At 33.9% G+C, this 21,432-nt stretch overlaps 1 protein-coding gene across 13 annotated transcripts; it reads right to left on the bottom strand.

The window, feature by feature from the left end:
* Positions 1-663: 663 nt before the first annotated feature.
* On the bottom strand, positions 664-5,466 carry LOC107909691 (agamous-like MADS-box protein MADS2). 13 transcript variants are annotated; one of them, XM_041099100.1, is made up of 9 exons: positions 5,150-5,466; positions 4,637-4,878; positions 4,081-4,146; positions 3,870-3,973; positions 3,275-3,371; positions 2,011-2,052; positions 1,909-1,950; positions 1,327-1,463; positions 664-1,009 (listed from the first exon to the last, which is right to left on the bottom strand). In XM_041099100.1, exons 2-9 carry the CDS (start codon positions 4,697-4,699, stop codon positions 922-924), a joined length of 639 nt encoding a protein of 212 aa, XP_040955034.1. In that variant the 5' UTR covers positions 4,700-4,878; positions 5,150-5,466; the 3' UTR covers positions 664-921. The 13 variants fall into 13 exon arrangements, with proteins under 13 accessions (XP_040955034.1, XP_040955032.1, XP_040955033.1 ...); XM_041099098.1 differs by adding an exon at positions 3,529-3,585 and having other exon boundaries at positions 3,275-3,368; positions 4,637-5,388; XM_041099099.1 differs by lacking the exon at positions 1,909-1,950 and adding an exon at positions 3,529-3,585 and having other exon boundaries at positions 3,275-3,368; positions 5,150-5,388.
* Between the last annotated feature and the right edge of the window lie 15,966 nt (positions 5,467-21,432).

The following is a 21,432-nucleotide window of genomic DNA, read 5'->3' as shown; positions in this document are numbered from 1 at the left end:
GGAGTTTAGAGGTTTCCGCATTCGAATAAATGATGCATTTGGTCGAGTCAATACTAATGTTAGTAGTCTAGACACTAGGATGTCTAGGTTGGAGGAAAACATTGCATATCTTATGTCTCAATTCCCTCCTCTTCCACCAGAATAAGAAGACTAGAGTGCATTTTTTTTTCATACATTTTAATCATTTTCATAACGTTGCTAAATTTTGCAGCGTTTATGTGGACAAACGCCGCTATAGAACATGACATTTAGCGGCGCTTTTCCAAAAAATGCCGCTAAAGAACATGACATTTAGCGACGCTTTCCCCAAAAACGCCATTAAAGAACATAACCTTTAACGGCACTTTCCCCAAAAATGCCATTAAAAAACATAACCTTAGGCGGCGCTTTCCCCTAAAATGCAGCTGAAGAACATGACTTTTAGCGACACTTTTCCCAAAAACGCTGCTAAATGTCATGAAAAATAAAAAAAATAAAATATTATAAAAACGCCACTAATCCATTCCTATCCCTTTACCTATTTTAAGAAAATCCTTTAGAAATGTTGTTATCAGTACATACATCACTCCATTCTTTGGTTAGAGAATGCAGCAGAAGTGGCATTCCACCAATTTAGAAATGTATAATTTAATTTGAAGACGTATTAAAATGGAAATTCAGGAATAAGAAGATCAATGTTTTTCACTATATCTCATGCAGCAAGTCAAATTGCCTTTGATTACATAAGATTCCTTTGAAATTTTTAAATAAAAAAAATTCAAACTAGTTCATATCAACTTGCTGAAGTTGTATGCATGAATTGCAAATCAACACCTTATTTGAACTTACAATTCTAGGAAAGCATAAAATGTAGTTCCATGAGCATGCATTTAAAGTGGCAAAAAAAATTTACTGATTACAGTGACAGTCTAAGCTCTAAATCTAGCTCTTGTGTGTCACTTGATTCTGAATTCTGACTGCTCGATCCCAATGAGTTGCTACGATTTTTCTTGCTCCTTGAATGTGAATCCTATAAGAATGTAAGGAACAAAAACAAGTTAAATTTTAAAACACAATCATCACATGGAACATAAACTAAAAAGAGGAAGGGACTTGTGTGTAGCAACCTCAACATGTAGGTTTAGAAGTTCTGGTCATGTAGGTTCAAAAAATCAACAAGATAAAGCAAAGGGCACCTCTGGCATAGACATTTATATCCAAATAGGTACTACATTTGAGTATTAGACATGGATACTAAATGAAGAGTCTAAATAACATTGGGATGGACAATGATATGATAGAATGGGGAAAGGGAAAAAAAGAAGAATTAAGGGGATTTTATCCTACCCTATCTGCAAAGTTGGATTGCATTCCAATGGCTGAAACAACCCCATATATTGAGCCTGCTGGTTAGTGAATGCTACACTTTGCTCACCACCTTCCCATGATACTCGAAACTGGTTTCTGGCACTAATTTCTTCAAGCTATAAAACACAAGAAAAAGTATTCAGCCGATTATGGGAATTTAGGTATCAAACCTTCAATAAAATGCTATACTTAAGATTTGTGGCCCTATAGAGAGGCAAGTAACTAAAATGACCCAAACCAACCTCCAAGCAACTTGATATCAGCTTGTGGCTGACTCCTCTAGAAATGCTTGCTTAGGGTTGGTTACTCATACTATATTACTAAGTTCAGCTAGGGCAGATTTAATTTGTAGAACTCATTCAAATTAAATTAAGATGGATATCCCATCACCACCATGTCAACTTCAGCTTGTAACTTTTATATACCGTAATTTGTTACTTGATTAGATAAGCTACGTCACTGCAGCTTGAGTTTTGTCCTTTCAAACTCACATATCATATACAGTCAAAAAGTTGATGAACAAAAGGCTATTACTTTTACAACTTAAGATATTGACTTTACCTTTATTGACAAAGCCCTGTTAGTTTCCATTAGCATTTGTTCTTGCATTTAAAGCCGGTTAGTATTTTAGAACATAGAAAAACTTTAGCAGTATTTTTTTACCTTATTCTGAAGTTCAGAAAGCTGGTCAAGCATATATTGGGTCTGCAAAAGAAGATTGAAATAAAACAAAGTGCTAGAATTTGTGAAAGTTGAAAATATTAGGAGCTAAAAGGGAAATCAAGAAAGAGATGGATTGACAAGTTAGTTATACCATAAAATTACTACAGGTAGGATTAATCTTTTCATGGAAAAAAAAACCCCACTATTACTGCTCTATGATATCTCTTAAAGCCTAACAAAATGGATTATGATTTTGCTTCCACTAGTTGATATAACTTGCTGTTAAGTTTCATCTTCTCCTGGAAACCTCTAATCCATAAGGATTTAAATGGCGAATTCAACCAAAAACTCATCTACAACCACAATCTAAATCCTTAATCCATGTGTACTTATCATCTGAATTAGTACATGAATGCTATGACCAGTAAAAAGCTTGAGGCTGCAAGCTTTAGGGTTTTTCTTAATAGTTGAAATGGGAAGAGGAAACCCACCGACAAGAAAAGGTATTAAACTGACCAAAACAGTATAGCCTACTTTCACATTTTTTTTATCCTGGTTTAATTTTGAATTTTATCCCTCTATTTTAATAAAATTTAAAAGTAGATCCCTATAATTTGTCAAAATTTGATCATCATATTTTATAAAAATTGAAAAATTAGTCCAATTGGATAACATTGTTAAATAGCTAATATGAAAATTAGTAATTTTCAATTTATATCAACTGTCTAATAATTTATAGGCAATAAATTAGTAACGGTTAATAGTTTAAATTTATATGTTTACCAACTAAATCAAATTTTGATAAATTAGAAAAAAAAGACTAATTTTTCAGTATTACTAAAGTAGAAATGAAATTATTCTAATAAAGATGTTATTATATAGTACTGTTTCCCTAATTCCTCTAGCCACTTCTAATATTATTTGTGGTTAATGAGCTTTAATAGACAGTTTTTAACCCCCTCCATTAGATTTAAATAAATTACTGATGAAGAAAAACTCTTCTAAAAAGAACACAATTTTTGTAAAAGATAGATTTGCTGACAAGTTGGGTCTCGTTAAATTGGATGGGATTAAAAAAAAAAGTTTATTTACCATAACATTATAGTTTCATATTTATTCCTAGCTATCTTAAAAATTGAGAATATAACAGATGTGCAACAAATGATAAAAAATAAATATACTATGCTGAACAATTGTATGAAATTCTCACTTGTATAAACTCAAAACATATCAAAGATATATGTAAGCAGTAATCAAAACTTACCCTCCAAACAAGATAAAACCTATAAGCTAGTTGATGCTCAAGCTGCTCAAGCTCCTTTGAGTTCAATGGACCCAAGTCTTCACCAAGGAGATTCCTGCTGAATCAAAGGACCAAACCAGATTGCACATAACATTGTTCTTATTCAAATACTTTTAGTAATTACAATCAAATTAATCTACACTTCTAAACGGACTAATAGCCTATCAAATTAATATGGAAGTCCAAAGCTATGGTGTGGTTGTAAGACTAAACACCTCTGAGTTCGTTGCAGTTCCTCATATCTAGCTTTCAGTTTTAGGTACTCCCTGTAGCTGCTCCGTGACAACAAAGATTAAGAACCATATGTTTTAGATTTTTAAGCAAAATTTTTAAGACACAATCTATCAAACAGTCTGGGGTGTGGACATAAGCGTGAGTTCCATTTTCCATGGAAAGGTCCAGACTCTAACCATAAAAATAAAGGAGCACTAAATGGATGAGAAACTATCTAAAAGTGTCCCAAAACATTTTTTAACCAAGTAAAAGCGCATCCTCAATAGCAGCATCCAAAACATTCTCCATTTTTTAATTATGAACACTTATTTGTAGGTCTTACCAGCTACCACGTTCAATTGCATCCTCAATAGCAGCATCCAACATCTCAATCATTGAAGGGTGAACAAATGCTGCAACTAGTGGTATGCCTTCAGGAAATCTGGGCTAAATTGGAGCATACAACTAAGTTTTAATTAAATAAAAACCATAGTAAATCAACAAATGTGGCATAATCACTACACAATCTGTTTATCGTGTATGCAATACATTACCAGCAAGTACTGAATAGGTTGGGAAATTCCAAGTTTATGCAGAGTGTCATAGCTGATAAAAGAGTTCTGTAAGAAAAAGGGAACAATGAGGAACATAACACATCAATGTTTATCTAACATGCAAAGAGAACATAATTAGTGATAAAACTCAGTGACACTTTCAAATATGATAGACCCCAGATTATGTACAGTTACACTTGATAAACTGGAACTGTAAATGAAACTTCAAATGAAATGCATGTGATGTAACATTGATAAATTTATTTTTTATTTAAATGACCTAGGATGCAAAAGTCTAGTGAACTACCAAGGACTAAACATTCGTTTGACTACAGGCTACAACCTTCTTGGATACAGCTGTAGAACCATACATCACAAAAATAACAGGCTTCAGGGGAAGAGGGGTAGAATTAATATGAAGAACCAGAACCGTCACAAAAGCACATCAACAGACAGCCTTAGGAGACACACCATATGAGATGCATGCAATACCTCTGTATATGCATCTAAATATCAAATAAAATTACAAATAAATCCAAAGAGTAAGGAAATAGACCTGTGAGAAGAAAGAATCAACACACTCCTTTTGAGCAATACCCCTGGAAGCACCACGAACCATGGCACTGACACGAGCTATATATGCAGGTGTGTACTTGCTGAAAAATCCCTCTGGAGCTTTTAAAACCTCACTGCCATAGCTAACAAAATTTGCCTATCGAGATCCATTTTGAGTGGCATTGCTGTCCCATAAGTATTGGCCAAGACTTTCCTCTTCATCTGTTCCTGCGTTTTCTTTGCCTACAAAAAACACACACATAAATAAATAGTATTCCATTCCCAATACTATCTCAAAACCTAATTAAAAATCTTTTAAAAAAATAAGTAACTATTTTAACTTCATAAGAACCATCTGGCAACAAACCCTAAACCACTTTTTTTTTTTCAAAAATATAATACGGTGGATCAACTATGCTCAGGTGTGCGTTTGAGATCTGAGTAATGAACAGAACAAGATGAAACACACACAAATAAACAAACAAAATAATAATATTAAGTCCCGTAAAACAACCGGTAGTAGGGATTATTGATTCGTAAGCAGATTGGAGAGAGTGAGATCCGACGAGGTCGCTCTTAACGCCGTGGAGACCGAATCGCAGCGCGTCGTTCTGGACTCCTTCAATTTCGTGCTGAATCGTCTTTGGTGTTGAATAGTTAAATTTTTCTTTTTGGGATTTTTTGTGCGTGTTTGCAAAGTCAGGGGTTTCAAGGGGAAAATTTTGCGGCGCTGCTATTGCTTACGCAGCGTTTTTTATAAAAAAATCGCAAAAAATCATTTTATTTTGAATAAAAGGATGCCGTTTTACTTTGCTAAAAATTTTTTATTTTGTCTACTAAAAATTGTTAGTTAAGTGATTTTATAAAATATTTTTTATTACTATTTTTTATAAATTGAATTTTTATAAAATAAAAAAATCAAATACTCTCAAAATAAATATAGTATATTTTAATAATAAAACAAATGATCAAATGACTGTAATTAATTATTAAATTAGAATTATCTAATATGTAAGTAATCAATCTCTCACATATCAAATTTCTATTCAAGATTGAGACGTTAATCATGATTTTATATTATTCTTTTCCGATCTAATCTCCATTTTATTAGAGATATTTCTTCCAAACTAAATATAACTATTTTACTAGATGTTCAGTGTGGAATGATTTTAGTTTTTATATTTCATTTTTATTTGTTATAATTTGGTCCTATCCAAAATAGATAGTTACCTATCCATATCAATCTGTTACTTTTTTTATCAATTTTTTAATCTAATATTTAAATATATCAAACGGTTTAGATTAAATATTTTTAAATATTTTTAAATATAAAAGCATTAATTGATTGTATAAAATTTCATCATTTAACAAATCTCAAGTAAACCTTAAATCCTAAACTATTTAATATATATAAAGTTTATCTATTATCTCTTAAATAATTTAAACTATAATCATAATTTTAATATATTAAAATTAATATGATCTCTTTTACAATTATATAAGAAATTATTTAATATATAAATTTAAAAAAACTAATTAATCTAAACCCTATCCCCTATCCCCTATCCCCTAAACCCTGAATCATAAAACATAAACCCTAAACCCTTAACCCCTGACCCTTAACCACCAACCCTTAAACATTAAACCCCAATCCTTAAACTATAAACTATAAGCCATAATCTCTAAACCCATAATCCATAAACCTTAAAATAGTAACTCTTAAACCTTAAACCTTAAACCTTAAACCATATACCCTAAACCATAAACCGTAAACTATAATGATAATTGATTTAATATTTTAAAATCAATACTATCTCTTTTACGATTATATAAGAAATTATTTAATATATAAATTAAAAATCAATCACTCATGTACCCAAAAAACTTTAAAATTATTTTAAATAATAGTATTTTAATTTTTTTCATTTTTAACAAATATTTTTCTATGTTTTTACTTTCAATTTTTTTCTACTTGTCATTATTTTTTCTGAAGAATTTAAATATTCAATTAAAAATAAATTGTATTTTAATTAATATAAATAACCAGTTAAAACAGATAAAATGCTTTTTGCAGCGTTTTTCAAAAAGTACCGCTAACGCTCGATCTATAAGCGCCGCTAATGCCACTAAAGCTCAACATAAAACCACATTGTGTTTAATTTTTTTGCGGCGATTTTCAAAAAACGCCGCTAAAGCTCGATCTATAACGCTGTTTTTGAAAAAACGTCGCTAATGCTCGATCTATAGCGGCATTTTTCAAAAAGCGCCGCTAATGCTCGATCTATAGCGTTGTTTTTCAAAAAGCACCGCTAATGCCACTAAAGCTCAACATAAAAGATGACGTTGTGCTTAATTTTTTTGCGGCGCTTTTCAAAAAGCGCCGTTAAAGATCGATCTATAGCGGCGTTTTTTAAAAAGCGTCGCTAATGCTCGATCTATAGCAACGTTTTTCAAAAAGCGCTGCTAATGCTCGATCTATAGTGGCGTTTTTCAAAAAGAGCTGCTAATGCCACTAAAGCTCAACATAAATGTGCTTAATTTTTTGCGGCAATTTTCAAAAAGCGCCACTAGTGCTCGATCTATAGCGGCGTTTTTCAAAACGCGCCGCTAATGCTCGATCTATAGCGGTATTTTTCAAAAAGCGCTGTTAATGCTCGATCTATAGAGGCGTTTTTCGAAAAGCGCCGCTAATGCTCAATCTATAGCGTCGTTTTTTATCCAAACGCCGCTAAAAGTGCCGCTAAAAACCTTTTTTTGTTGTAGTGCCTTATGTTAGAACATTAATGTTTATCATGGTATCTTGTTTGTAGATACTTGACGGTTTATTTTGGTTTCTTGATGTTAGTTCTTTGTTTTCATATCTTTCAATTTCTAGTTTTGGACTCACAACATTTCTCTTTTAAGGGGGAGAAGAGAAGAGTAAGGTAAATTAAATTGGTATTTGGTTTGTTATGATTAATTTTTTAATGCCAACATTTTAGTGACCGGTTTTTCTCTCTCAAGTCTTTATTTTTAAAATTCATAAAAATCAAGATATTGATTCAAATTAAACTTTAACAAGGGGAGCAACAAATTTAAAAACAAATTTACCAAAATGTTTTGTTATATCAAAAAAGGGAGATTGTTAAATTAGCTTTATTTGATAAATTGTTTTGATATAACAAACAAAAATGTTTTTGAACAAAGAATTTATTAAGTTCAAAGCATAAAAATTATTTCAAAACTTCAAAACATGTTAGAAAATGTGTTGAACACTTAGAATATTTTGGACAAAGTTCAAAATAATTTTAAACTCTTGAACTTGATTGAAACAAAGAAATAAGTATCGATACTTGATGAAAATACCATCTTTTTACATCGATACCACGTTTGCATTATGTTTTCTATTATTTCTCAAACAATGACAAAAAAGTATCGATACCTTTTATTAGGTTTCAATAAATCATCTCTGGTGTCGTTGTAAACTAACTTTAATGGTCACCAAATTAGGCATTAAATGCTATTGGTATCAATACTCGTAGAAAAAGTCTTGATACCGTTTGTTGCATGTGAATTAAATGCACTGGTATTTTCATCCCAACAACTCTATTAACTTCCACAACAACCCCGACAGTTGGAAATGAATTAGATGGTATAAATACCATCTTCCAAAGGTCTTACAACAACAAGAAAACATATTCAAGCAAAAAGATCAATCAAACAACCTTTGTGCCAAATATTTCCATACTTTTCTTTTATACACTTGTGAGCTTCATTACTATTTTATTAGCTCAAGTGTTTTTCTTTGTAATTGACCTAAATTAGCAAACACTTTGATCTTGTAAGGATTCTTTTTTTATTTGCTTCTTTGTATCTCTTTCAGAGGGTTTGTGTCTTAAGGTTTGGGTAAAAACCTTAAAGGAGTTTGTAAGGTTAAACCTTGTCCTCAAAGGTAATCAAATTAGTGAATTTGAGAAATTCCTTAGTTGTGGAAAGCTGAAGTAGTGGAGTAGGCAATTGGAATCGAACTACTCTAAATTCTTGTGTTCAATTTTCTATCATTTCTTTCCAACTTTCACAAAATTTTTAAAAGCCAATTCACCCTCTTCTTGGCAATTTCGATTTGATTATTTGAGCTAACACTTATTAATGCGAAAAATATTCATTTTTATTGGTAATATTTCATAGACATTACTTGATTGAATATGTCTAATTATGAATGCTATATATAAAGCTAAACTTAAATTTTAATTGGTATATAACTCTATTATTAATTAAGGAATAATTAAGATGCTTAGAATTTTATTCAAGTAGTAATTTTGTTTTACATCAATAAATAATTTTTTAAAAATAAAATTAACACAAATTTTTTATGTCAAAATTTTTAACTAATAATCGTAAATTAAATTATAATAATTATTATCAAATTTTTTTTCTATAATTTAAGTTTAGAGTTTTTTAAAGTAACAACTCTGTCTTAAAATTAGCACAACTTTTTTAATTAATAATTCTAAATTAAATATAATTATTTGTAAACTTAAATTAGTAATTTGATGGAAAATAAATGATATTTTCATCATTTCAAATTTTTTTTCCAAACTTATGTTTATATATATATTATAGATAAGATTTTAATAAATTTAATGGATTGAAAATGTAAAACTTGATTGAAATTTAGGCTAGTGGATCATTTTTATAGATCATCTTCATTTTATTTCATCGTTGAATAAAATTTTGGATTTCATATATAATATGTTGAATTTCTACATTTAAATGTATAAACATGTTACTATATTTTACAAAAAAATTTTAAAAAATTTAATATTCCAAAAATAAATTAATTAGGAAAATTGCAAAAAACCCTAAATTTCTATGTTTTACAATTTGACCCCTTTAATTGTTTGAGGTAAGTGGTGACCTCACCAGTCACTTCTACTGACACCAATGTCCTCTATAGACAAAGAAAATTTTTTGGACCAATTACAAAATGTCATGTGTCAAGTCAAAATTATCGTAGTAAAGTCGAAGTTACCATGGGTGAAAATTTTGACATCATATATGTGTTATAATTATTTTTCTCTAATTAATTTAAATTAATTAAGAGATAAATTATAAAAATTTATATTATCACTAATTAAAATAAAATAATTAAGTGATAATATTAAATGTTTATTTTATCTCTAATTAATTAAGTTAATAAGAGATAAATACTAAATAAAAGTTTAGTTCTTGGAGAAAACTCAAATGGAAAAGTAAAATTCTATAAAAATTCTCTTTTATTCAGGTACCTGACACTATAAAAGGGGGTCACCTCCAAGCAATTCAACAAGTATTCATAAGTTTAGAAGTTCAGAAATTTTTTGTAGAAATTTTTGAAGAATGTAACAACTCTAATCCGTCTCCGTCGTCAGATTAGGGTTACAGAGTATTAATGTACAAAATAGAACCTTAAACTTCAAAAAAATATTCAACTTAAGTATTAATTTTCTATAACTCATTCCAATTATAGCAAGCATACACAATCGGGCCTTAAATCTAGCTTGCGGGGCCCTAAAAATATTTTAAGAGCAATCCGAGGTCAAAACGAAATAAAATAGAAAATTTTAGGAAAACTTGAAAATTTGCAAAATAGGGGTCACACGGCCGTGTGACTTTGCCCAGACCGTGTGAACATTCAAAGCAGGGACACATGGCCTTGTCCCAGCTCGTGTGTGTATTCGAAATAGGGTCACATGGCCATGTCGCAGGTCATGTGCTAAACCATGTGACCAACTGTTTTGAGACACACAGCCGTATCGTAGGCCGTGTGAAACCTGCATTTAAAATATAAATGACATATGGCCGTGTGTGGCACACGATCGTGTGACAGCCCTTGTCCTAGGCTGTGTGCTCCAAATTTAGCCTAAAAAATAAGCCATTTCTAAACCTATTGTAAGGCCCAATTTTTGCCTGGCCCGTAATAAATAAACCAAATTAAAAATTAAAGTCCAAAAAATAATAATACAGTCCAATTTTTTTACATTAGCAGGACTAAACCTAAGTAGGCCCAATACCTTCCAGGCCCAAATCCTAAATTGCAGAAACCCTAGGCACTCAGTATGGGAGCCGCAGCTTTCCCTAGGCCTCACGAGCCTCCACACGCTCCTGCCTCTGCCCAGCTCCAGCGCCGCACGAGCCACTCCCCACGCACGTAGCAGCACTCACATGAGCCACGCCACGCCCTCGTACGATACCTGCAAAACAAGCAGAGAAAGAATGCAACAAAAAAAAAAGGCAGAATAGTAGAGAAAAAATAGGATTTTTAGAAAAAAATTCTTATAAATTTTGATTTATTCCCTGCTATATAAAAGCTGTTTTGGAATTTGTAAAGGGGGATCCCCTTTTTTACGCATTCGAATACTGTAACAAAAAACACACAGTTAAAGAAATAAAAAACTCAAAAAAAAATTCAAAGAAAAGGTGATTCGATTTCTTTTTTCTTTCTTCTTCGGTTGCGTTTTGTTTTGTTTTTTTTCCTTTTTTAATTGATTGGTAGTAAAAAGAGGAGGGTTCAGAACCTTACCTGAACCGGCGCACCGTCGAGCCCTCATCACCTCTGTTTGAATCGAAGAGGAAGGGTGAAGGTTTTTGCGCCGGAACGACACTCTTAGGGCGCCGGGTAGCCGAGCTCTCGCTCTCTCCGTAGTCATCGGAGTTGAGGCGAGGTTCAAGGGCTCCGGGACATCGAGTTGGAGTGGTGCAGAGGGGAGAGCATTCGGTTCTCTGTTTTCTTTTCTGTTTTTTTCTTTTGTCTTTTTGTTTAAAAAATGGTGGAGGCTATCAGGTTAGGGTTTTTTGGCCCTTATGTGGCGTGTGAAACGACGCCGTTTGGAGTCTGATTTGTGGCTCCAAAACGGCACCCTTTTAGCCTCAGCGACCCACGTGTGTGACCCGACTCGGGGAGGATCCGCGCATCCAACCAAATGGGCTATTTGCGCATTGAGCCCTTCTGCGTTTTGTGTTGTTTCAAATTCGATTTTCATGTTTTTAAAATTTGTATCGCACATTTAACCCTGTATTCATTTAGATCTGCGGTTGGACGGTGCCGTTTTCACTAATTGGATTTGAGCATCTGAACATTTGTGTTTAATTTCTGTTTTAGTCCTCCGTGCTATTCATGCTTTCTAATCTGGTCCTTTCCTTTTGTTTATTTTAATTTCTCCCCTGAATTACTACTCTAATGCCAATTTAGTCCTTCGTTTTGTTATTAATGCTATAATATTATTTAGTTCATACATTTTTATGTACATAAATACCTACCTTCATATTTTTATATATTTTATAACTTTATACGTATATATATGTATACATATATACTCATTTTTTTATAATTTATATATACATATATTTATACCTATATACATATTTGCTAAATTTTTGTAAGTATATATTTATATGTATGTACTTATATATTTTTTATACTTTCTAATTTGTATATATATTTACACCCATATTTTTAATTTAATTTAAACATATATAAATTATAATCATTTACTTGTTTATATATCTTAAACTTTGATGTATACTTGCGTATATTTTTATATTGTATTTTTTATATATATACATATTTTTTTATTTTCATGAATACATGCACATACATATGTTTTTCATATTTTCATTATTTTATACATATTTATGTTTATATATCTTTTATATTTGTATAATTTCTTTGATTTTGTTAATTTATTTACATGTTTATTATTGTTTGTTTTCTTACTTTAGTTTCTAATTATTCGTTATTTTTGCCCGTATGATTGTTTTTATTATTTATTGTTTTGCTTGTCTCATTTTATTTATATTGTCATCGTTATTATTATTTTGCATCCATTTTTTTACCCGGATTTATCAAAAATGGAAAATTTCAAAATAAAAGCAACATTCGGTATTTGGGATCTTTAAGAGAATCGAGCCCTAACGTATTGGGTTTCGATTTTCTTTGTTGAATCTAAATAATCGAGATTACTCTTTGTATAAAAAACATAAATAAAAACTCATTATCGAGAATTCAATATGTTGTGTCCTAATGCATTGGATATGACGTATTGTATTCTCGAAACGAGGATTTTTCTAACAAAGGAAATATTCGATATTTAGGGATATTGTGAAATCGAGCCCTAACTTACTAGGTCTTGATTTTCTCATTTAATTCAAATAATCGGATAACCTTTTCAAAACGCATGGGTTTTAAAAGTCAAGAGATAAATTTAATTTTGATGATTTAAAATGTTGCACTTTAACTTACTGAGTGTGACGGTTTATTTCTTTGAAATAAATAAATCTCATCGTCCAATTCATTTTACTCAAAATGATCGTATTCTAAAATCTTTTCAAAATTTCGACATTAAGACATTAAACAATCGATTCGGTACCAATTTTGGGCGTTACGAGGGTGCTAACCCTTCCTCGTGCGTAACCGACTCCCGAACCTATTTTTTCTCAAAATTCGCAGACCAAAAATCATTTTAATGGTGAACCAGTCACACCTTAATAAAAGATCGATGGCGACTCCCCAATTTTCATTTTTAAGTTGACAACTAAATTTTTTTGTTTTTCAAATAAATGGTTTCGACAGCTTGGCGACTCCGCTGGGGAGTACCAAGAGAGTCAGGTCGTAAAATTGATTATTTTTGTCTTATTGTCGAAATTTAAAAATTTGATTTTATTATTTTCTCTTTGCATATGTTAGTATGATTATTGTGTTTTATAACTTGTCATCATATTGCATAAAGACTATTTAGTCTTGTCCTTTTAAGTGGGAGTGAGAAGCTACTCCTTCGTGAGGTTTTCACCTCCGTGCAGGATAGTGAATCACTTTTGGAGTACATCCGTACCTATGGCTTCATGAGATTTTCATCTCCGTGCAGCCATAGGGAAATGTATTCCCCTGAACCGAACTTGGTCTGTATGAGCCTATAATGGGTGAAGACTGAGGAATCTACTGGTTTGGGTACCTTGACTTTAGAACCAACCCTCATATAGTGGACTTCGGAACTTAACCTAGGTAGAGCCACTCCAAATCCCTAGTGGTTACCTAATTAGGTACTTTCTGTTTTCCTTGTTTGTTTCTATTTTGTACTAACCCCTCTTGTTTTGTTTTGATTGTGATTGCATTGCATTTGCATCTTAGGAAGGAGATATTGATTCAAAGTTCGATTACTAAATTAGAAAGTTTGTCATGGAATACGAATTCCTTGATAAAGTGGAAAACAATATGACTTCCCGAATATATTTTTAGAAACACAAGAAGGGCGATCGAAGAGTTCGTGACCTTGCTTCGTGGCCTGAGGATTCAAGGCGATCGTCTGAGAGCCTTCAATGTTCCACCCCCTTAAAGAAGCTGATGAGCCTCATGAAGATGGGCAGTGATGGATCGCGACCAAGATCGAGAAAAGGAGCTAGTAGTGGCGTCTATTGGAAATTGGTGAGATTACCTCAAACATGCGGATAAGGAAAAAGACCGATGTTGTTTCTTGGAATATGAGGGTGAGGCCGTACATGTATCTGTTTTATGTAAGGGAATTTGCTTTCTAGAAAAGTTTCCTAAATGTAATTGAATTAGAATCAACGTCTCTTTAGGCATTCATTTCATGCATTTGCATTATATTGCATTACATGCATTAAAATCCTTTGAAAGAGTCTAAACGAGTAAATTTATTTCAACTAATCTAGAAAACCAACCAACCAAACACCCTTACGGAATCCAAGCAAAGACTAGAGAAATGGAATGAAGGTTGGAAAAATAGAGCGAATGCAGATTCAGATGCAAGAGCAATTGACTGAATTTCAACAGGAGATGAGAAATCAGATGCTAGAATTACAGAGAACTATGATAAACCAGTTCAATAGATTGCTATCTGGAAAGTCAAAAGAAGTGAAGGACCCGGTGGTTTACTTTGAGGTTGATAATGAGGATCTTGTCTATTCCTTAGTTTGTACTCCGACAAGTGTCTAGGTCCAGCCAGATGGGCGCTCACAAGGGGCACTCTTTACTATCAGATCCCAATGTTATCAGACTGGTACATCGACACCAGTGAATTGCTTGACAGACCCAAGGTCCAATGTGAGGAACGATTTTCCTGTTACTCTCGATAACCCGGCTGAAACAAAGCAGGTGAGGGTGGAGTACCTAGGTACTACAAAGGCCCCGAGGAAGAAGGGGAATAAATGGGATAATGCAGGTAGGTATAACAAGGGCCACTCAAAACCAAGCACTGCGGGCCAACAAAAGACGGCAACCACCAGCCATCAGAGCCCTTTAAAGCAAGAACCTTATGTGAAACAAGGCACTGAGAACCTCCAGTTCACACAAATTTTGATGTCGTATAAGGAGCTTTATCAAAGCTTATTCAACACTTGCATTGTTGCCCCTCTCTACACGAAACCTCCACAGCCTCCGTACCCTAGATGGCATGACGCAAATGCACAATGCGAATATCATGCGGGAAATATGGGGCATTCCATAGAAAACTGCATTGCCTTTAAAAAAACTGATTGAAAGACTTATCAGTATGGGCGTCATTAAATTTGATGATTCCTCTAGTGCCGAAAATACACTGCCCAATCATATTAATGACGAGGTGAATAAGGTGTACGAAGAGGTGTTGGGAAATGTTCACATCAACGACGTGTCTGAAGACACAATTGGAAAATGACCTTGTTAGATGTCCGCCCTTATGAATTCTGGAGTGTTCTAAACAATTAGACTGCGGAAGAAATCCCTATAGTTTTTAGAGCTCTTCTAGTGTAATGTTTAAAACATTTTTGTCGTTTTTAGCCTAGAAATGATAGAAATTCCTTTGTGAAATAGGCTTATGTCTGAACGTTGTTATTTTAATGAAATGCATCTTTGTAATTATTTCTGAGCCAATATTTTCATTCTTTGCGAATAATTCTATATTCTTTCATTCTTTTGGATTTTCTACCAACCATCATTCATTCATTCATAATTATATGATACAAATAATTATTCATGAATTTATACATTCTTTTGTACATTCTTTGGTACTTGCTATGGGTTCTCAGATATCAATTACATGAATGATGCTGCTACAGACTCAGATTTTCCTCTTGAGCGAGGCATAGTGTTTAGACGGATCCAATGGCTTTGGAAATGACATGGATCGTAGCTTATCTCCGAACTTGTCGAAGATGGTAGCACGAGAGGATAGACAGATCCTACCTCACAAGGAATTGGGGACTCGGTGAAGATTAGAATTGACCGCAAAGACGAAGCAAGAGCTTGTTGAGTGACTTTTAGGGTTCAAAGATGTCTTCGTATGATCATACCAGGATATGTCTGGGTTAAGCGCCGATATTGAAACCTGCACAACAGCTCGATGTCAAAAATTTGCAGTATGAACGATGCAATTCTTTGCTGGGGCAATGCCTTTCTCGTTGAGTCAGCATAGCTTTGCCCGTTTCTATCTCTTCAAGTTTTGTTGGATTTTATCCTGATTGAAGAGGATGATCCAAAGTTTTCTATCGTAGTTTCGCCCCAGAAGGCTCTATGAAAGAAATCTGATACCAAAGAAGATTTTTCACATACAAGTTGAAAGTGGAAGATCTTATCGAAAGGGATATCATGGACTGGCCCAATCCTAAGGGTTCAGATTCAAAAAAATCAAAATCAAAATCAAAGTAAAAAACAAAAATGAAAAAGAAAAATCAAAGTCAAAAGCAAAAAAGAGAAATTAATTAAAGTTAAAATAAATATGAAAAAGAGAAAAAAGAAAAAAAAGGAGAGGCCAAGGCGAAAACCCGCAAAGGGCGCTTTGTGACCAAATGTGGTTTTGAGTTGAAAACCCAAAAAAGGGCGACTCAAACTTCGAGCAAAATGGGGCATGGACATCACCATTATCGAAGACTTCTAATGGGCATTGCTTCACTATTAAGATCATCAATTACTTCATCAAATGGATAGAGGCTACTACATGCGTCAATGTCATCATATGCCGATATAGAATTCTAGAGAGGATGGTATTGGAAATCGTATTAAACTTGAATGACAGCACGATAACTGAGGGCTGTAATCAGTTCAAAATCAGACACCACGGTTTGTCACCATACTGCAAGACAATGGATTTCAAGAAAAAAGAGAGAGAAAATGAAAAATGAGAATGAAAAAATGAAAAATGAAAAGTAAAATAGAGAGGCTAATGGGAAAACTCGCAAAGGGCACCTTAGGCCAAAGGGGATTTGAGTTGAAAACCCGAAAAGGGCGACTCAAATACTGATCGGAAGGGGGCATGGGGTGATTTAAGCTGCTCAAATTTTGATCATATTGGGGCATGTGGTGATCTTGCTATACCTGAATCAACAGGAAAGAATATGTGACATCTTGGGGCATCAACAGAGCACTGTAGATCTCCTAAACACATGTCCAACTCAAAATGGTCTTCAGAAAGTTTGTACAGAGAAGTTCAAGCTGCGATATCTGGGGCACCCAATTCTCATTGAATTTGTTGTTTTTGGGAATACTTTTTTCTTTTCCAAGATATACATTCCCAATCAATTTCTTTATTATCATTCTTGAGCTATGCTCAGAACCAACTTTATTCTTATCCATTGTTATGACCCTTTTTGCAAGCATGTTGCATTGGAATAATGATTAATGGACTAATAAAACTTTCACAAAAGAAGTTTTGCATATTACTCTAAAAAGTTTCTAATTAATATAGGAGCCTGAAACAGGACTATTGTTTAGAACACACCAAATTTAAAGGTTGGAAATTTGAGAAGGAATAGTCTAAATTTAGATTTTCTCTTTGGATTTCGTTGTCAAATGCATTGGTTGAACAAAATGATAAGATGACGGGTTAATGACAAAGCTTAAATAAACGAGCAAGCAATGATCATCATGCAATAGAAAGAGGTTACCTCGGAGAAGAGAGCCTTCATTTGCACATAAGTCTTTGGTACGGCACCCTGGGAATGGTGTAGGGAACCAGAATGATTCAGATCCTATATCCTTGAATTGTGATAAGAGAGGATCGAGGAAAAGCCATATTTCTACCCTTAGATTACAGTAGGAGAATGATGGTACAAATTTTGCGTCGCAATGGATTAACCTTTAAGGTTTACAGTGGGGCAATCTGACTAAGTGATTCTTTGAAGAAGCTGGTCAAGCGAGAAGGTGTTACAGCACGTCAGTCACAAAGCCTTAATAAACTTCGAGTAATGACAACCTAAGCGGGATCATTCTCGGAAAAATAAAATTTTGTATTCATGCAAACACCATTCACACATGTCTAGTTAGGAGCATTTGATTCATTTTGATCATGCCATCCTAATCATTAGGCATAATTAAGTTCATTATACAGGTCATGTTCCCCAGAGAACAAATCAGTGAAGATCGAAAACAAAGTCTTGCCTCCATCGATTGCAGTGGAGCCGGTTAAAGATGACAGATCTTATCTCCCTAAGCAGTAGTGGAGCAGATCGAAGACAACGAATCTTATTTTCCCCAGGAGTAGGGAAGCAGATTTAAGCCACCAGTCCTATACCCCTAACCAGCAGTGGAATGGGTTGGAAATTACAAGTCCTATCTCCCTAAGCAGTAGTGGAGCAGACAGAAGAAATCAATCTATCTCCCTGAAGTTGCAATGGAGCGAATTAAAACAACAGATCTTATCTCCCTAAGCAGTAGTGGAGCAGATCGCATTAAGTCTTATCTCCCTAAGCAGTAGTGGAGCAGACAGAAGAAATCAATCCTATCTCCCTAAAATTGCAGTGGAGCGGATTAAAACCATAGATCTTATCTCCCTAAGCAGTAGTGGAGCAGACAGAAGAAGTAAATTTTATCTCCCTAGAGTTGCAGTGGAGCGGATTAAAACAATAGATCTTATCTCCCTAAGCAGTAGTGGAGCAAATTGCATCGGGTCTTATCTCCCTGAAGTTGCAGCAGAGCAGACTGAGAAAACAAGTCTTATCTCCCTAAGCAGTAGTGGAGCAGACAGAAAAAAAACAATCCTACCTCCCTGAAATTGCAGTGGAGCAGATTAAAACCACATATCTTATCTCCCTAAGTTATAATGGAACAGATCACAACAAATCTTATCCCCCTGAAGTCACAGTGGGGCAGACTGAAGAAGCAAATCTTATCTCTCTGAGGTTGCAGTGGAGTAGATTGAATTCGATAATCCTATCTCACTGAAGTTGTAGTGGAGCGGATTAAAGTAATGGATCTTATCTCTCTGAAGTTACAGTAGAGTAGATCGCATCAGATTGAAGCCAGAAATCTTATCTCCCTGAGATTACAGCGGAGTAGATTGAAGCCAGTAATCCTATCTTCCTGAGGTTACAGTGGAGAGGATCAAAATAAAGGATCTTATCTCTCTGAAGTTACAGTAGAGTAGATCATATCAGGTCTTATCTCCCTGAGATTACAGTGGAATAGACCGAAGAATTTTAGATCTTACTTCCCGGGCGATGCAGTGGAACAGATTAAAGCCACATCGGTGAATCTTATTTCCCTAACATTGCAGTTAAAAAGAATAAAGCTACAACAGCGAATCTTACTTCCCAGATAGTGCGGTGGAACAGATTAAAGCCACAGCGGCGAATCTTGCTTCCCTAACATCACAGTTATGAGTTACAAATCGGATCTCCCCGACGTTGCGGTAGAGTGGATCGAGGCACTGATTCCTATACCTCTGAAGATGCAGTAGGATGGAATGGAGCCACTTGAAGAAGAAGAGCACCAAAGTCCAAGCACGACCAGGAAAAATTGGTCCTCTTTAGTCTTTGCTCTATTCTGGTTATACGACAATGAGCAAAGAAGGGCAGCTGTAAGACCCAATTTTTGCCCGGCCCATAATAAATAAACCAAATTAAAAATTAAAGTCCAAAAAATAATAATACAGTCAATTTTTTTACATTAGCATGCCTAAACCTAAGTAGGCCCAATACCCTCCAGGCCGAAATCACTTAGCTCAAATCCTAAATTGCAGAAACCCTAGGCACTCAGCATGGGCGCCGCAGCTTTCCCTCGACCCCACGAGCCTCCACACGCTCCTGCCTCTACCCAGCTCTAGCGTCCCACGAGCCACTCCCCACGCACGTAGTAGCACTCACATGAGCCACGCCACGCCCTCGTACGATACCTGCAAAACAAGCAGAGATAGAAAGCAACAAAAAAGGCAGAATAGCAGAGAAAAAAGAGGATTTTTAGAAAAAAATTCTTGTAAATTTTGATTTATTCCCGGCTATATAAAAGCCGTTTTGGAATTTGTAAAGGGGGATCCCCTTTTTTACACATTCGAATACTGTAACAAAAAACACACAGTTAAAGAAATCAAAAACTCAAAAAAAAAATTTCAAAGAAAAGGTGATTCGATTTCTTTTTTCTTTCTTCTTCGGTTGCGTTTTGTTTTGTTTTTTTTCTTTTTTTGATTGATTGGTAGTAAAAAGAGGAGGGTTCAAAACCTTACCTGAATCGGCGCGCCGTCGAGCCCTCATCACCTCTGTTTGAATCAGAGAGGAAGGGTGAAGGTTTTTGTGCCGGAACGACACTCTTAGGGCGCCTGGTAGCCGAGCTCTAACTCTCTCCGCACTCATCAGAGTTGAGGCGAGGTCAAGGGCTCCCGGACATCGAGTTGGAGCGACGCAGAGGGGAGAGCATTCGGCTCTCTGTTTTCTTTTCCGTTTTTTTTTCTTTTGTCTTTTTGTTTAAAAAATGGTGGAGGCTATCAGGTTAGGGTTTTTTGGCCCTTATGTGGCGTGTGAAACGACGCCGTTTGGAGTTTGATCAGTGGCTCCAAAACGGTGCTGTTTTAGCCTCAACGACCCGCGTGTGTGACCCGACCCGGGGAGGATCCGCGCATCCAACCAAATGGGCTATTTGCGCATTGAGCCCCTCTGCGTATTGTGTTGTTTCAAATTCGATTTTCATTTTTTTAAAATTTGTATCGCACATTTAACCCTGTATTCATTTAGATCCACAGTTGGACGGCGCCGTTTTCACTAATCGGATTTGAGCATCCGAACATTTGTGTTTAATTTCTGTTTTAGTCCCCCGTGCTATTCATGCTTTGTAATCTAGTCATTTCCTTTTGTTTATTTTAATTTCTCCCCTGAATTATTGCTTTAATGCCAATTTAGTCCTTCGTTTTGTTATTAATGCTGTAATATTATTTAGTTCATACATTTTTATGTACATAAATACCTACCTTCATATTTTTATATATTTTATAACTTTATACGTATATATATATACTCATTTTTTATAATTTATATATACATATATTTATACCTATATACATATTTGCTAAATTTTTGTAAGTATATATTTATATGTACGTACTTATATATTTTTTATACTTTCTAATATGTATATATATTTACACCCATATTTTTAATTTAATTTAAACATATATAAATTATAATCATTTACTTGTTTATATATCTTAAACTTTGATGTATACTTGCGTATATTTTTATATTGTATTTATATATATATACATATTTTTTTTTATTTTCATGAATACATGCACATACATATGATTTTCATATTTTCATTATTTTATACATATTTATGTTTATATATCTTTTATATTTGTATAATTTCTTTGATTTTGTTAATTTATTTACATGTTTATTATTGTTTGTTTTCTTACTTTAGTTTCTAATTATTCGTTATTTTTGCCCGTATGATTGTTTTTATTATTTATTGTTTTGCTTGTCTCATTTTATTTATATTGTCATCGTTATTATTATTTTGCATCCATTTTTTTACTCGGATTTATCAAAAACGGAAAATTTCAAAATAAAAGCAACACTCGG

Source organism: Gossypium hirsutum, chromosome D08, assembly GCF_007990345.1.
Source record: "Gossypium hirsutum isolate 1008001.06 chromosome D08, Gossypium_hirsutum_v2.1, whole genome shotgun sequence".
NCBI classification, from domain to species: domain Eukaryota; kingdom Viridiplantae; phylum Streptophyta; class Magnoliopsida; order Malvales; family Malvaceae; genus Gossypium; species Gossypium hirsutum.
The sequence above is the reverse complement of the archived record's forward strand: the minus strand, read 5'-3'. Positions and strand labels throughout refer to the sequence as shown.

Excerpts from the sequence above, each read along its gene's own strand:
- LOC107909691 (XM_041099098.1), bottom strand. The coding sequence starts at position 4,699 with ATGGTTCGTGGTGCTTCCAGGGGTATTGCTCAAAAGGAGTGTGTTGAT. Across the intron at positions 2,053-3,274 it reads GGTTTTATCTTGTTTGGAGG|ACCCAATATATGCTTGACCA; the intron begins GTAAGTTTTGAT and ends CTTCTTTTGCAG. Across the intron at positions 1,464-1,908 it reads ACAGGGCTTTGTCAATAAAG|CTTGAAGAAATTAGTGCCAG; the intron begins GTAAAGTCAATA and ends TGTGTTTTATAG.